We start from the raw sequence: 16,596 nt of genomic DNA, 5'->3' as shown, positions 1-16,596 counted from the left end.
TGTTCAGACAACTTCTGAAATATATCTAAAGTTGGATGGAAATTATTTTTATATATTGAGCGAAAAAATTGCACATTTTCTTTGATGCACAGCAGCATTATTTGAGTATCAACTTTTTATTACAATCTTGATTTTTTTTTTTTTAGATTTTGTTTTCATTTTAATATTAAAGCTGGTAATTTTTAAATATTGTTTTTAAATATGTCTGTGTATTTTTATTATATTATACTTTTATTTTAGTACATCTATGGTTCTACTTTTGGTTCACTGAAGTTTTCTAGTGTAATTTCTTTTAGATTTTTTTATATACATGACGTGTTTGCTTTCTAAAAATGATAAAAAGCAAATGAAAATGGTATTTTTTCAGTCAACATTCCTCTTTATTGAATTCCACAACATCAGTTTCTTCTTCTAGTCCTCCGATTTTAACATGAATCACTTTTTTATGGGGATAAAACAAGTCGTGGACTATCCTGTAATAACTCCGGCGCACAAACAGACAACAAACCTGTGATCAAATATTATGCGTTTGGCAATCGATGTTATACAGAACGTGAGGGGCTTGACATTCAGAGATTAAACATTAAACCCATGAACTATAAGCACAACATACACATCAGATCCTGTGCGACTCTTCAGAAACCAATATTTACCTAGTTTAAAAGAAAGAGAAATGATATGGTGCCACGTGTGTAACATTAAAAGCGCTATGATATGTTGCTGTGTGACCGAGAGGGAACGTGTTTGAGTGAGCTGGTGATGGAGGATTGGTGTGGCCAGGAATCATGTGACTGATGATCCTGTTTCTTATTGGTTCTACTGGGGTTTGAAGACCAGATTAGTTAATTAGGGAATTAAGGGAGAAATAAGGGCGACGTGTGTTTTTGCAGGTGCTGTCAGCTCCCTGTGTTTCTTTACTTTCCATCAATGCTTCTATGCTTCCATCTGAGCGTCATTACACCTCCAGCTCGAAGCCCATGCCCACTTTATGTCCTCCGGCGTTGAAGTTCTTAGCGTCGATCAGAGCAGATAGAGTGAGTTTCACACCTGCGGAAGATACAGGATGGTCATGATACTTCATTTGCACTTATTATGTCGGCTTGACAAAACATACTGAAATCCTATTTAAGCTTCTTTTTCTAAGACTAAATGTGGACAGTATCTTCTGCTAGTTTTCAAGCTTTAGACTTTAAACTTTAGACTGTTCTCGGTACACTATGTCTTTCGTAACTGATCAGACCTATGTTTTTGTAAACCACACAATGAAAACTGTGAAAAATCTCATAAGCTTTCATTGAGGGGGTCATACATGGCAAACAATATGATAAATCATGTTAGCAATATGCTAAAACATGTTAGTAATGTATTCAATCATGGTAACAACATGTTAAAACATGTTAACAATCTGTTAAATTGTAAAACATGCTAAAACATGTTGAAACATGTTAGAAACGTGATTTATCATGCTTACAATGTGCTTAAACATGTTAGCAACATGCTAAATCATACAAGTAATATGCTAAAACATGTTAACAATGTGTTAAATTGTAAAACATGTTGAAACATGTTAGAAACGTGATATATTATGCTTACAATGTGCTAAAACATGTTAGCAACAAGCTAAATCATGCAAGCAATATGCTAAAACATGTTAGCAATGTATTAAATCATGGTAATGTGTTAAAACATGTTAACAATGTGTTAAATTGTAAAACATGTTAAAAACATGTTAGAAACATGATATATCATGCTTACAATGTACTAAAACATGTTAGCAACAAGCTAAATCATGCAAGCAATATGCTAAAACATGTTAGCAATGTATTAAATCATGGTAATCATGCTTACAATGTGCTAAAACATGTTAGCAACAAGCTAAATCATGCAAGCAATATGCTAAAACATGTTAGCAATGTGTTAAATTGTAAAACGTGAAAAAACACGTTGAAACATGTTAAAAATATGTTAAAACATGTTAGAAAAGCGATATATTATGCGTACAATGTGCTAAAACATGTTAGCAACAAGCTAAATCATGCAAGCAATATGCTAAAACATGTTAGCAATGTATTAAATCATGGTAATCATGCTTACAATGTGCTAAAACATGTTAGCTCTGTGAAACAGCCAATCAGAGCAGAGCTCATTAATATTCATGAAGCTTCCAAATAAGGCAATAACAGAGCATTTCATTCTAGGGGCAAATCCTAGGGTCGTAAATGGACCTGTAAAACCATTTCTGGAGATTGTTTGCCCCTTCCTATGCCATATACCTTCTATGTAGATATCAGAGAACAATTTAAAATATTCTCTCAGTGCATTCTATGGCACCTTTAAGTAGCACGGGTATATTTGTAGCAATAAATGATCGATTTTTCTTTTATGCCAAAAATAATTTCGATATTAAGTAAAGATCATACTCCATGAATATATTTTGTACATTTCCTATCGTAAATATATCAAAAAGTAATTTTTGATTAGTAATATGCACTGCTAAGAACTTCATTTGGACAACGTTAAAAGTGATTTTCTTAATATTTAGATTTTTTTTCACCCTCAGATTCCAGATTTTCAAATAGTCTTGGCCAAATATTGTCCTTACAAACCATACATCAACGGAAATGTTACTCGTTTGGTCCATAGTCACATATTTGCAACATGGTGTGCAAGAACATGTTAATAATGTTTTATTGGCTGTGAGTAAAATTAGGCTTTTCAAAGTTATTTCTTCTAGCTTTGTCATGTCAACATCACGCTTTTTTTTTAATAAACTTTACTCCTGTAGTTAAAGAATGACAGTCTGATTATTAATGACATGAAGGTGTTTGTTCACCTGGCCGGAGGCTCTGTGTGTATCCTACTCCCACCAGACTGGCGTTGTTCACTTTAGCCTAAAGAGAGACACAAGATTATGATCCACAGTTAGTAACATTCATCAGTTGTTTTAGGATGTTGGTGTTTTGTACTCACAGCGATGGAGGAGTCTTTATCTAGCTGGTATTTGGCAGCGATGCCAAAGCGTGTGTTGTTACTGCCTGCGGTCCAGGCCAGATTCACCGCCGTCTCCAACTGATTGTTCACCTTCTGATAGATGGAGCCGCCGAACTCTGTGCCATCATTACTGCAACACACATTACACGGTTAACCTCAAAAAGATGAAATGCTGTTTGTTAATCATGTTTTGATGCCACTATGAGCCAAGGTTATTATTGTCAATTACACTTAAACCCAGTGTTGTTTTCGTCATGATGATCATTTCGTTGACGCCACTTTTTTTCATGACGATAACGAGACGATGACGAGATAAAAATGGCTCGTTGATGACTAAAACATGACGAGACGTGTGTGAGCTTTCGTTGACGAGACGAGAATAGACGAAAATGTTAGTGGGTGGTCCGTCAGGCGTTTAAAATGCATGACATTTCCGCTTATTGTGCATGCCAATTAAAACTTAAAAAGTATCTGACGCTATGGCAAGCCGTTTTAGCATTAAATACTCTTTGCTACACTAGTATGGCAAGCCGTTTTAGCATTCCATCCTTGTTTGTCTTTTATGTTCTAAAACATTCCTTCATTATTGTAATTATTGGTGAAAATAGTCGATCCGGAAGCTCACATTGTGTTGAACTATAGATCTGCTATTTTCAGAACTTATAAGTGACACTACCCAACAGCAAAATACTTACTGACCTACATTAATTTGTTAAAAGACTACTTTTTCTCCTTTTTTTGATTAAAACTAGACTAAAACCTTTTTGACTTTTCGTCGACTAAAACTAGACTAAAACCTTTTTGACTTTTCGTCGACTAAAATTGGACTAAAACTAAGAAGCATTAAGACATAATAAGACTAAATCTAAGATGGTTGTCAAAAACAACACTGCTTAAACCATAAAAAATGTAAACGATGATATATTAGTGGTAGTGTTTCCTCACACATTGGTGTGTAGCTGGAAGTCTCCTGCCTTGTAGCCCAAAGCGAAGTTGTTCTGGGCCAGTTTGGACTTGGCCGTGTCAAAGGCCATCTGATATCCAGCCAGCCAGCCTTCGTAACCCAGAACGGCTGCGGCGTGAATCGTGGGTCCGGCCATGTCGAAATCTATATCACAGCCCACATTCATGAAATCACGCTTATAGCCCGTCTTCAGCTTACCGCTCTTCTTCCTGAAGATAGCAGAGAGAGGAAAGTAGAGTAGATTAGTTTATAGTCAATAGGTTGATTTGACAACAGAAAATGACAGAATTGTAAAATTGTTTTATACATATTTTTAATTAACACTACGATTTGTATGCTTATTTTTAAAATTAATGTTTTGTTTTTCATTTTTATGAATACATTTTATTTTTCATTTAAAAAAATATATTTGTATTAATTAAATGAATATTATTCATATTCGTTAAAGAAAAGGTTACACATTTTTTTAAACTTTTATTTGATAATTTTTATTGTTTCATTTTTATTATTTATATTATTATTATTTAAATATATATATGATATATATTTTAGTAATGAAAACATTATGGAATTCATATTCATTAATAATTTAATATTCAATACACCAAAACATGGTGACAATTCACAATTTTTACATTTCAAAATGCATAATACAACGTCTACAAAATGTTACTTTTATTAAAAAAGTTACTTATTTATTTTTTATTAATACATTTTAATATTTTGATTAAATTTCTGTTGTTTCACCTTTAGTTTTTATTAATATATTTTATTACTTTTATTAACACACACACACACACACACACACACACACACACACACACACACACACACACACACACATATTATATATATATATATATAAACAATTATATAATTCATATTATTAATTTATTTCAATATTAAATGCATCAAAACATGGTGACAATTCACAATAGTCCCATTTCAAAATATAAAAAATTGAATTTGCATTTTATTAAAAGAAATTCTACATTTAAGACTTTTATTTAATGATCTGTATTTATTTACATTTTATTTATATTATTTTTATTTAAATATATATATCATTTGTATTAATAAAAAAAGTTATATAAATCATAATCATTATATTAATTTAATTAATTTAACATTTCAAAATGCATAATCCAAAATACTTTTATTTTAGTATTTGTATTTTTATTTTTTATTATTTTAAATTAAATATACATAATTTTATTAATTTAAAAAATATATATAATTAATATTCATGATCTTATTTTAATTAATTTAACATTTCAAAATGCATAATCCAAAATCAACAAAATGTAAAAAAGTTACTTATTTTTTATTAATACTTTTATTTCAACATTTTTAATTTAATAAATTTTTAAAGTTTTTATTATTATTTTTATATATATAAAACAATTATATAATTCATATTCTTTTTTTTTCAATATTAAATGCATCAAAACATGGTGACAATTCACAATTGGCACATTTCAAATTAAAAATAAAATACAAATTTCATTTTATTAAAAAGAATATAAATTTAAGACTTTTATTTAATATATATTTTTTAATTTTGAATGTAAGATTTTTTATTTTATTATTTTTATTGTTTATTTTTTTATTTAAATATATATAATTTTTATTTAATTATTTTTATTTTTTATTTTTTTTATTAAAAAATATATAATTAATATTCATTATCAAAATGCATAATAAAAAATCAACAAAATGTTAAGTAAAAAAGTTACTTATTTTTTAATAATACTTTTATTTCATTATTTTTAATTTAATTACATTTTTATAGTTTATTTATATATATATATATATATATATATATATATATATATATATATATATATATATATGCTTTTAATAATTAAAAAAAATTACATAATTCATGTTCTTTATCTTAATTTAATCTTCAATACATCAAAAAATGGTGACAATTCACAATTGTCACATTTCAAAATGCAGTCCACAAAACCCAATCCAAAAATCGAAAAATCAACAAAACATTACTTCTATCAAAGAAAAAGTTTTGTTTTTTAAATAATAAAACTGGACATACCCAGTGTTGGGCACAAATGAAGTGTCCAATCCCACCTTCAGACCCTTGGTCAGCTACACAGAAACAAGACAAAATATTGATTTAGTGTTTTAAATAACCATTTAAAAGCTTCATGCACATGTTAGGAATGCCGTTCTGGACTCACTTGATCTTCTAGAGTCACTTCGGTTGTCAGAACATTATCCGTGTTCCACTTCTGGTTCAAAGTCAAGCCCAGATCCTGCACTTTGTACTTGGTCTCCAGGTTTCCAGCCGCCTTTCCAGTGTCTGTGTTACTGGAGCCGCCGGTGGAGAACTCCTGAGAAACCAGAGAGAAACACAGGAAATGAAAGGATGCATGAAAAGAAGAAGAACAAGAGAGAGAGAGGAAGAGCAGGATTTCACAGATTAACAGGAACCATGTTAGTACCAAGTTAGTTTGCAACTAGCTCAGTGTTTTCTTTGGTTGCACCATCTGTTTCTCAAATCCAAGACTTAAAACTACATTTAAAACTCAATTAATTAATTAAATAATTGATTAACTTAATTAAACTTAATTTTACTTTTACTTACTTTTAAATTAAATTATTACTGTATTTTAATTAAATACTCAACACATCACAACATGGTGACAATACACAATTGTCCCATTTCAAAATCTTGGATTATGCATTTTGAACAATTAATAAAATATTTTATGAAGTAAAAAAATAAAATAAAAATAAAATATATTAATATAAATAGCAAATTAAACAAAAATCTTTAAATAAAATAATACAAATAAATTGATAATAAAAAACAAACAAGTAAAATACTTCTTTAATAAAAGTAATATTTTGTTGATCTTGGATTATGTGAGTTGTCACCATATTTTGAAGTATTGAATATTAAATTGAGAAAATGATTATGAATTCTATAAATGTTTTAATTAACAAAAAATATATATATTTAACTAAAAATAATACAAAATAAAATAAATAAAAATCATAAAATAAAAGTCAAACATGAATAAATATAAAAGTAAATGTGTATTTTTTTTTATCTTGAATTTTGCTAGCCTGGAAAAATCCAGACCATAATCTATTAAGCTTAAAGGAACACTCCACTTTTTTTGGAAATAGGCTCATTCTCCAACTCCCTCCAAATTAATAAATTGAGTTTTACCGTTTTGAAATCCATTCAGCCGTTCTCCTGTTCTGGCGATATCACTTTTAGCATAGCTTAGCATAGATCATTGAATCCTATTAGACCAATAGCATCACGTTCAAAAATGACCAACGAGTTTCAGTATTTGTCCTATTTAAAACTTGACTCTTCTGTAGTTATATCGTGTACTAAGACCGAAGCAGGCGCAGTAATATCACGCAGCGCCTGAAATTAGTTCCCAGCTGGGTAACTTCCAACAAGGAACACTCCCTGTGCATGCAGTTGGTCACGTTGTGCTGCGATGTGCTGCGTGATATTACTGCGCCTGCTGTGTCCATATTACGGCAGCAAACTTCCTTGACTATTACGCCGGAATGGAAGTGTAGTTCCTAATCTTATCGGCCTAGAAACTCGCAGCTTTACATTTTCCGCCGGTCTTAGTACACGATATAACTACAGAAGAGTCAAGTTTTAAATAGGACAAATATGGAAACTCGTTGGTCATTTTTGAACGCGATGCTATTGGTCTCATAGGATTCAATGATCTATGCTAAGCTATGCTAAAAGTGATATCGCCAGAACAGGAGAACGGCTGAATGGATTTCAAAACGGTAAAACTCAACTTATTAACTCGGGGGAGTTGGAGAATGAGCCTATTTCCAAAAAAAGTGGAATGTTCCTTTAAGGGTCTGGCATCGAGCAATGAAAAGGGCCTAACTCGAGGGGCGGCACCAAGCATGCATTTGAAACTCTCGCTGCACGCAATTGGATAACGCCACGACCAGTCACAACAATACACGGTGTGACGTATCCAGAGCGACGGTGAACATATAAGAGTGGATTTCAATGTTATGACATAAACAATGTGACAAGATTAATAACTATTAATTACGACAGCCGAATCAACCTCATAAAACAATTAGGTCTGATCAAACTATTCATTATATCAACTAATATGTGACCCTGGACCACAAAACCAGTCTTAAATCGCTGGGGTATATTTGTAGCAATAACCAAAAATACATTGAATGGGTCAAAATTATTGATTTTTCTTTTATGCCAAAAATCATTAAGAAATTAAGTAAAGTTCATGTTCCATGAAGAATTTTTGTAAAATTCCTACTGTAAACATATCAAAATGTAATTTTTGATTTGTAATATGCATTGTTAAGAACCTAATTTGGACAACTTTAAAGGTGATTTTCTCAGTATTTTGATTTTTTTGCACCCTCAGATTCCAGATTTCAAATAGTTGTATCTCGGCCAAATATCGTCCTATCCTAACAAACCATACATCAATAGAAAGCTTATTTATTGAGCTTTCATATGATGTATAAATCTCAGTTTTGTCAAATTTAACCTTATGACTGGTTTTGTGGTCCAGGGTCACATATGTGGATGGACGCTAGCATTTCATTCAGCAGTGAGACATATCGTCCTGTTCAAGTTAGGCTACTGTATTACTATTGAATAGTTCCGTTTTTTGTTACAGTAAGTTTACCAAGTGACTCTTACCATCTGTAAATAAGATGGACCTCATCCACCACAATCCCGATCAGGTTGTCTCGGTAGACCTTGTTCAATAACATTTATCGCCACTTCTTTTTTAACAGCCAGGACTCGAGACTGCCGAATGCTATCTGGCATTGTCCGCTTCAGATCTGTTCCTCTTCATGGTCACCCCATACGCTTAACTACCAGCGGAGCTAACTGTTAGATTAAACTCTTGCCGTATCCAGTCGGCAAAACAGCAAAAATGTCCTTCTTGCAAAGGAACGATTCGAGCGCGGTTTTCTGTCCCTCTTTTATACGAAAAGCCAAGTCTAACTCGTTCATTGTAGCGGCCAAAGCCGTTTCAAACAACTTGTTGTTCATCTGTAGCGACAGCGATCTTTCAAAGTTTACTATATGATTCGGACGTCGCAGCGCTGTCATCATCAGCTTAGCTCGCCTCTGGCCCGCCTACATCAGATACACCGATTTGATTGGTTCCCAGAACTGCTTACGTATTGCAGTAACCTGCATCATTGCTCGATGCCAGAGTGTCTTGCAGAGACAATTCAAATTGTGCTCTCGTGAGACCTCTGGATTTCCAGGGTAGGATTTTGCATTTTGAAATGTGACAATTATGAATTGTCACCCTATTTTAACACACTGAATATTAAATAAAGATAATGATTATGAAAATGTATAATGTAATTTTTCTTTAATAAAATGCATATTTTTTTTAAATCTTGCAGTTTGAATTTTGAAATGTAAATGAAATTGATAATAAAAACAAATAAGTAAAAATGTCTTTAATAAAAGGAATATTTTGTTGATCTTGGATTATGTATTTTGAAATGTAACAATTGTGAATTGTCACCATGTTGTAATGTATTGAAAATTTCATTAAAATACAGTAATAATTTAATGTTAAAAAATTAATAAATTATGCATTTTGAAATCTGAATTATATTTTTTAATTAATAAAAATATATATTTAAATAAAAAAATAATAATAAATCAAAATAATAAAATAAAAGTCTTAAGTGTGTAATTTTTCAATGTGTATGTTTTTTAATCAAAAATAATAATCTACATTAATAAAAATCCAAAGGAAAATAACTATTTTTTTTCCTGACATTTTTTAATGACATTTGTATGCATAGGAAAAGTGTTAACAATAATTAAATTCATTAAATTAATTTAGGTAAAAACAAACAAATAAATAAATAAATAAAAACATACATAAATTAAATAACTGAGTTATATTGACTCTTTAAAAATTTAGGAAAATTATTCTCACGCAGCAATGACAGACATGAAACTTTCTCAACATTAGTGCAAAAACACATTTAGCTAGGAAGGTTGAGCTGCCAAAGGAGACAAAACAAATTCACATCCTCATGTAAAATATCCCAGTCTTACCATCTGACATCGACGTCCAATACAGAAAGCAAGAAAGACAGAAAGAAACAGGTTAGGAAAGAGATGCACCGATGCAAACATTCAGATTCATGTGGAATGACAGAACTTCATTCCCAATCAGATTAAAAACCATTAAATAAAAAAAAATCTATACTTGAAATCAAATGTTATCTGAAATAAAGAAAACCCTATTTTAACACTTAGTTTAACTTTAAGCACTAAAATAAAAAATAAAAAACTAAAATAAATATGAATAACTTGTAAAAAATGCAAAAAACCAACAAAAATTTAAATCAAAATATAAAAATATACAAAATAATAATAATAATAATAATTCAAAATATTTTTAAAAGCTTTAATAGTATTCTAAAATAATACTGTCTGGAACAGAAGCGTTCTGACCCGGATACAGATGACAGCAGTGGTGGAAAACATGAATCAGCCACAAACACACACACGAATCACATACAGCTCAATGAATGCACATACTGAACATCTGAAAGATGATGTTCACAAGTAAACATGAACTATGTTCAGAAAAAGAGCATGAGTGGCAAGGAAAATGGCCCTTAAATACAAGCACACAGTGCAGATATCAGATGCTAATGTCATGATACTTTGACATATACCACAGTACTGGATGATTAGTACCATGGTCCTTGTTGGCACTTAGTGATGAAACAGAGAGAAAAAGAGCAACTCACGACTCCACTCTGAGACTTGGTCTTCAGGTCCAGCTTAACAGCTCCGAAGCCTGAAAAAAGATAGAGTTAACATGTTAAATATTCATGTTATTGATTTGAATCATTTCAAATCAGACAATCAAGAGCAACATACAACAATGCTTTAGCGTTTCTATATGAAGTATCATAAATTATTATATTGTTCAAATGTATATATGGATTTGGATTGGATAAGCACAGCTATTATTAGTATTAAAAAATAATAATAATAAAAATAATAATTATATATATATATATATATATATATATATATATATATATATCAAATGATTAATCATGATGTGTGTTTTCTGTGTATATTTATTATGTATACATAAATACACACACATACATGTATATTCAAGAAAATATTTATAATTCTATACATAGTCTAAATTAAATAGAAGTATAACTATTCATTCATATAAATATTTGTTTAAATATATACATGTATGTGTGTGCATTTATATATACATAATAAATATACACAGTAAACACACATTTAGTGTGTAAACATAAACTTTTATTTCGGATGTGATTAATCATTTGACAGCCCTAATATACATATATATATATATATATATATATATATATATATATATATAAAATCATATAATTAATATATTTACATAATGATTATAATATATTTCATGAAATGCAATAAAATATAATCTAGAAACAATTTAAATATCATTTAGATATAGTTTTATAGCTTATATATTGTGTTTAATATTTATTATATTTTTCATTTTAATTTAGTAATTTTTAATTTTAGTAATTTTTACTGTTTTATCTTTTTGTATGTCTTTTTGTTTAATTTTTTTACATGTCTATATAGTTTTTTATTCATTTTTATTTAAATTTTAAGTTTTTTGGTACATCAATAAAAATTAAGATAAGTAAAATAAGATCATAAAATAAGTAATAAGTAATAATAAATTGTATTAATAATTTTATTTTATTTTTCATCTACAATAAACATAAAGAAGCTTCACACCTGATTTTGAACTATGCATTTAACTTTAAACAGCATTTACAGTCAAATCTAAATGCTCAAATGTATATAGATCATATTTGACCTAATACAGATCTGGCCATTAAAAATGCGTCTTTTTTCACGCGGCAGCCTGCAATTCAGCACGCGTCGCCACGCGGCGGCCTGCAGGGGCTTTTTTAGGTTTTTTTAAAACGTTGTTGCGCTTCATATAATATCCACCAGGTGGCGCAAGGAACAACATTCTGTGGCCAAGCCCTGCACAAAGAGGGCTATTTGGACAGTATTTATGTCTGTTGTTTCAATATCTGGCGCCATAATCGGTAATTCATTCTGTATGTAACGGCAAAGTATTTATAATTTCGTTTCCTTTTTATTAAGTTAATTTAGAAAAAAAAATTGGAGCATTTTTGTTCGTTAAACGTAAGCTTTTTGTTTCTTAAAGACCAAGCGGCAGACAGTGAGTTGACCTACTCTTTCAATTTGCCTTCTCAAATCACGAATTGGCTAAACTAAAATCCATAGATGTAAAATAAAAGAAATAAATAATAATAGATATAAATATGCGCTATTAGGTGCATATCCAATCGTTTGTGCGGAGAGAGCAAAACACATTTTTAGGACATGAAGGCTCAAGCTCGATCAGTTACATTTTTTTTTCAGTGGAAAATATTTAACCGTTATTTTTTTGTCAGACATGATAAATAAATATGTAGAAAGACTTAAATTACTACTTAACGAAAAAAACAAATAGAAAACAAAAACTGTTTTTATTATGTAGCTAGTCCATAGAGATGCATTTCTCTCTAAAGGCGCGCGTCCAACGAGGATATGAGGACTGTTAACTGCATCATCACTGACTCAGAAAACAGTAGTTTCTAAATAAATAATTAAAATATCTCCTTACTATTAGACAGTCATGGTATTTACTTTTGCCAGTGTTTTGTGGTAAGCTTTAAACAAGGAACCCTTCCAAGCTGTGCTGAACGTGCGCTCAATGCTGCTAACAGGACCGTCATGGTAGCCTGGTCTCGTGGTTCCTCCAGCGCTGCAATTTTTTTTTTAAATCACCACTGAATGTCTAAAATATAATTTTAGCCCGCATTTGATCTTTGACGGACTAAAATGCAGGGCTGTAATACGTCTTAAAAGTGGAACATGGAAATATAATGGATGTACTGCGAAAAAAGTTTTATACTCGACATTGTTTCCAAATGGTTAAATGTGAGATTCTGGAAATGAGAATTAAATTTAGCGTGTCGGGTCGGGAAGAAAATTATTCTAAGTGGGTATATATAGGCTATATATTCTAAGGGTATATATATAGTTAGTATCATAGGCGGAGCGTGTGTAAGGCTGGGGAAGGCTTGACCTGGGGCCAAAAAATGCCACTAAATTGGACATATTCCCCTGCCCAAACAAAATCAATATATTACGTCTGTTGACAATAAAATGAAAATGAATAGAAAATGTAAATTGCGGCATTACATTAAGATCAGATAATCTGCACCGTAATTCTTTTTAGGCGTTTTTACAGTGTTATAACGAACCACACACGATTCTGTTGGGTTAGGAATGCAATGTCTATCAGAAGCGTTCAAATGAGTCTTGTCAGTTTTGTTGAGTGCGCGCAACTCTTGATTTTTAAAAAAACCATAAACAACAAAGCTCAGACGCACCTAAAATGTAGCTATAAGTAAGAGATTCGTTACACAGGGAATACAACGAAATCATGGTTTACATTTAAGATACAAGTTCATTTAAGATATAAGATAACATGTATATTGAAAAGTTCTTTAAAAGCATCTGGATGCAAAAATAGTATTTTTTAAAGGTGTTTTTAAAGCATTTGCTTTATGGATTAAAATACTAATAGGCTAATAAATAATTTGCATATCGGACAAAATTGCGTTGCAGCAAATCCTCTAAATTTTAAGATATATAGAACAGAGAAACATAAAATCTGAAAATATAAGCAGCTACAATTATTAAAGTTTTACATATACTCTATGCCAGTATAATTTGTAATTATAATTATTTTATAGTATATTCTATAACATTATAATTTTAATAGAATTATAAAATAAATATAATCAGCCCTGTTTTAGGCTTTTCCTTACTTTTATATTTTAGACATTCATCAATAATGGAGATAAATAGAAAAATTTCTCGCCATTTCTAAATTGGACGTGCCTTTATATAGAAATATCTTTAAATCTTTAGGCCTACAGATTACATAATGAACGTTTCTATTTTCGATTTGAATTATTTCGTTTTAAAGTGGTAATTTAAAGCTTTTGTTCATTGTGAAGCGATGTTCAAGAACAGACGGCAGAAAGCGCATCTTCTGTTTTCCTTTATTTTATAAACGCATGAGTTGTTTATAGGCTATTGTGAGTGCACTAAAATAAAAATGGACCCGTTACAGGTCAGAATGATGTATTACTCCTATACCTTTATAAGCAAAAATGAAGAAATTATTTATTTATTTTCACACAAAAAAAGTGATTGCACTGGTGCCTCCATTTTTTTCACAACCTTTCAAACATCTAACCTCACAATTGTTAATGAGGGTCGTTCGTGTCACTTTTAAACTTGCCATTTCACCTTTCACCTTCCCCCCAACCTATGAATAAAGGTGAGAAGAGCTGGCTTGGCTCCGGGGGGGGGGTGAAGTGCTAGGGGTGTCTCATTTCTCGTTAGGTTGGAAGGGTAGGGGGAAGGGGAAGGGCCAGATAGGCCTCCAAACAAAGAATTTTCGGGACCTCATTTCAAACGAAGGGCTAAGAGAAATTTCCATTTTCCAACATGCCTGCTCACTCGAGCAAGCAGACTTATAAATATAGGTAATTTTTGCCATTAATAAGGATATTTATGACAATTTTTCATTATATGTATATTACCTTTAATCTTGTGTTTGTGTTTATGGTGTTGTTCTGTAAATAAACGTTTGCAAAAAATCGCTAAAGTTTGCTAGCAGATAGCACTGTTTGCACTGATTGATATTACAAAATATATTTTTATGTCATATACACTTGACTGCAAGTTAGAAACATGGAAGGCCATGTGGCGAGGGAATTTCCCACACCCCAGTCATTTAAATCAGTACATAATAATGAAAAAAAAAAAAAAATACCTTACAATTAAAAAGAAGCAGATTTTTACCATCTGAAATTTCTTAAACCAGTGAACCCCTGTAAACATTTCAGTCCAAGGATCCAGTAAACCAATGCGCTCAAATTGAAAGTTCAAAAGGAAATTCAATGGAGTAGAATTTAACACTTTCTCAGAGTTAGATTTTAACACTTTCTGGAGTTAAAATATTAATCATTTGGAGAGTAATTTTAACTCTAAAATTTAGTTAATTATAATTTAAACTCTTTAACCAGTGTTAAAAACACTTCTTAGGGTAAACACAATATGTTTTATGTGGAAATGACTACACTGAAAGCCATACTCTCAACTAGCTGCTTTTATTTCAGGAAATACATAGATTGGATTTTGAAATTCCATGCATGTAAACACTTTGAAATTAACTGCTGTCATAAAATACTGTAAAATCTAACAGCAAAACATTTACATTTAATACATGTCTGCAGTGCCAACAAGAAATGTTTAGTAAAATTGTATACAGCATAGTCAAAAACACATCATTGCATTATATAAAATCAAACCTGAATAATTATAAAATAGTGCAGTAGTATTGTGTAACCAGAGGTAGATATACATCAGATGAAGTAACAAGAAACAACTCCACAGTGATACCAGGATACATTCCATGAATTAGTTTGAGGCGCCTGAATAAAAACAAAACTGAAAGCTGAAGGATGGAGCACAGAGGACAGAACTTAACATTTTGCTTAAATAAGAATACTGCTTGTTCAACTGCCTTGCTCTCAGTTCTTTGACTTCAGTTCTACCTATATCATTATTATATACATTTGTCTTTAAAAAAAAATATGTACAGGCTGGACAGAGCATCATGATACTTTACTTTACTTGAACAGCTCTTCAACAATACCCAAGGTTTCACATGACTGACAAGGCGAAACTTCTCAGTCCAAGACGATGTAAAAGGTGGAAACCTGTGCTTTTGATGTCCCTGAGGAAAGATGATATGGCTGAGGGTTTTCTTTAGTGGCCAGATGATGGTCATCAATACTTTGGCATGACCGAAACACAAGATAAACATCCCTTTATAAACAATAGGCATTAAAGGAAGAGTCCACTTCCAGAACAAAAAAATACAGATAATTTACTCACCCGCTTGTCATCCAAGAGGTTCATGTCTTTCTTTTCTTTCTTCAGTCACAAAGAAATTGTTTTTTTTTTTAAGAAAAGATAATCGTTCAGACAAATGTAAAAATATATATTTTTTTCAATAACATTTTGAAGTATTATTTAATACTTACCAGTCCTTTGACATCCAAAAAGCAAGAAAACATGTAGTACATCAGCTGAGCCCTGGTCATCTTTTTTCAGTGTTGTTTTATCTCAAAAACTTCTGCTGGACTACACAATAACATCAACAACATGTTATTTACAAAATAAATCATAAAATTACAGTCACTTACTCTTTATTAACTGATTACTAAACACATAACTCACCTGAATTGAGAAAATCTGAGAAACAAATTTCGTCCAGTTTTACTACTACTTCCCTCCATCCAGCACTTCTGTCAACATCCTGACAATGAAGAGAAAACATGTAATTTAAAACAACCTGTTAGTGTGATTGAAAATGCAAAATGTTTAATATGAAAGCCACGAACTCTCATAGGTCACGAGTCACTACTAAAACATTTGTAACGTTAGCCGTTACGACTCAAAACAT

General features: G+C 30.9%; 1 protein-coding gene across 1 annotated transcript; it reads right to left on the bottom strand.

The window, feature by feature from the left end:
- Positions 1-358: 358 nt before the first annotated feature.
- vdac3 (voltage-dependent anion channel 3) lies at positions 359-6,236 on the bottom strand. Its single transcript, XM_073818857.1, has 6 exons — positions 6,157-6,236; positions 6,012-6,064; positions 3,937-4,164; positions 2,971-3,121; positions 2,834-2,891; positions 359-1,047 (listed from the first exon to the last, which is right to left on the bottom strand). The coding sequence occupies exons 3-6, from the start codon at positions 4,119-4,121 to the stop codon at positions 956-958; spliced, it is 486 nt and encodes a 161-aa protein (XP_073674958.1). The 5' UTR covers positions 4,122-4,164; positions 6,012-6,064; positions 6,157-6,236; the 3' UTR covers positions 359-955.
- Positions 6,237-16,596: the final 10,360 nt, after the last annotated feature.

This window comes from Garra rufa, chromosome 15 (genome assembly GCF_049309525.1).
Source record: "Garra rufa chromosome 15, GarRuf1.0, whole genome shotgun sequence".
Lineage (NCBI taxonomy): Eukaryota > Metazoa > Chordata > Actinopteri > Cypriniformes > Cyprinidae > Garra > Garra rufa.
Note: the sequence above shows the minus strand (reverse complement) of the source record. Positions and strands in the feature narration are given on the sequence as shown.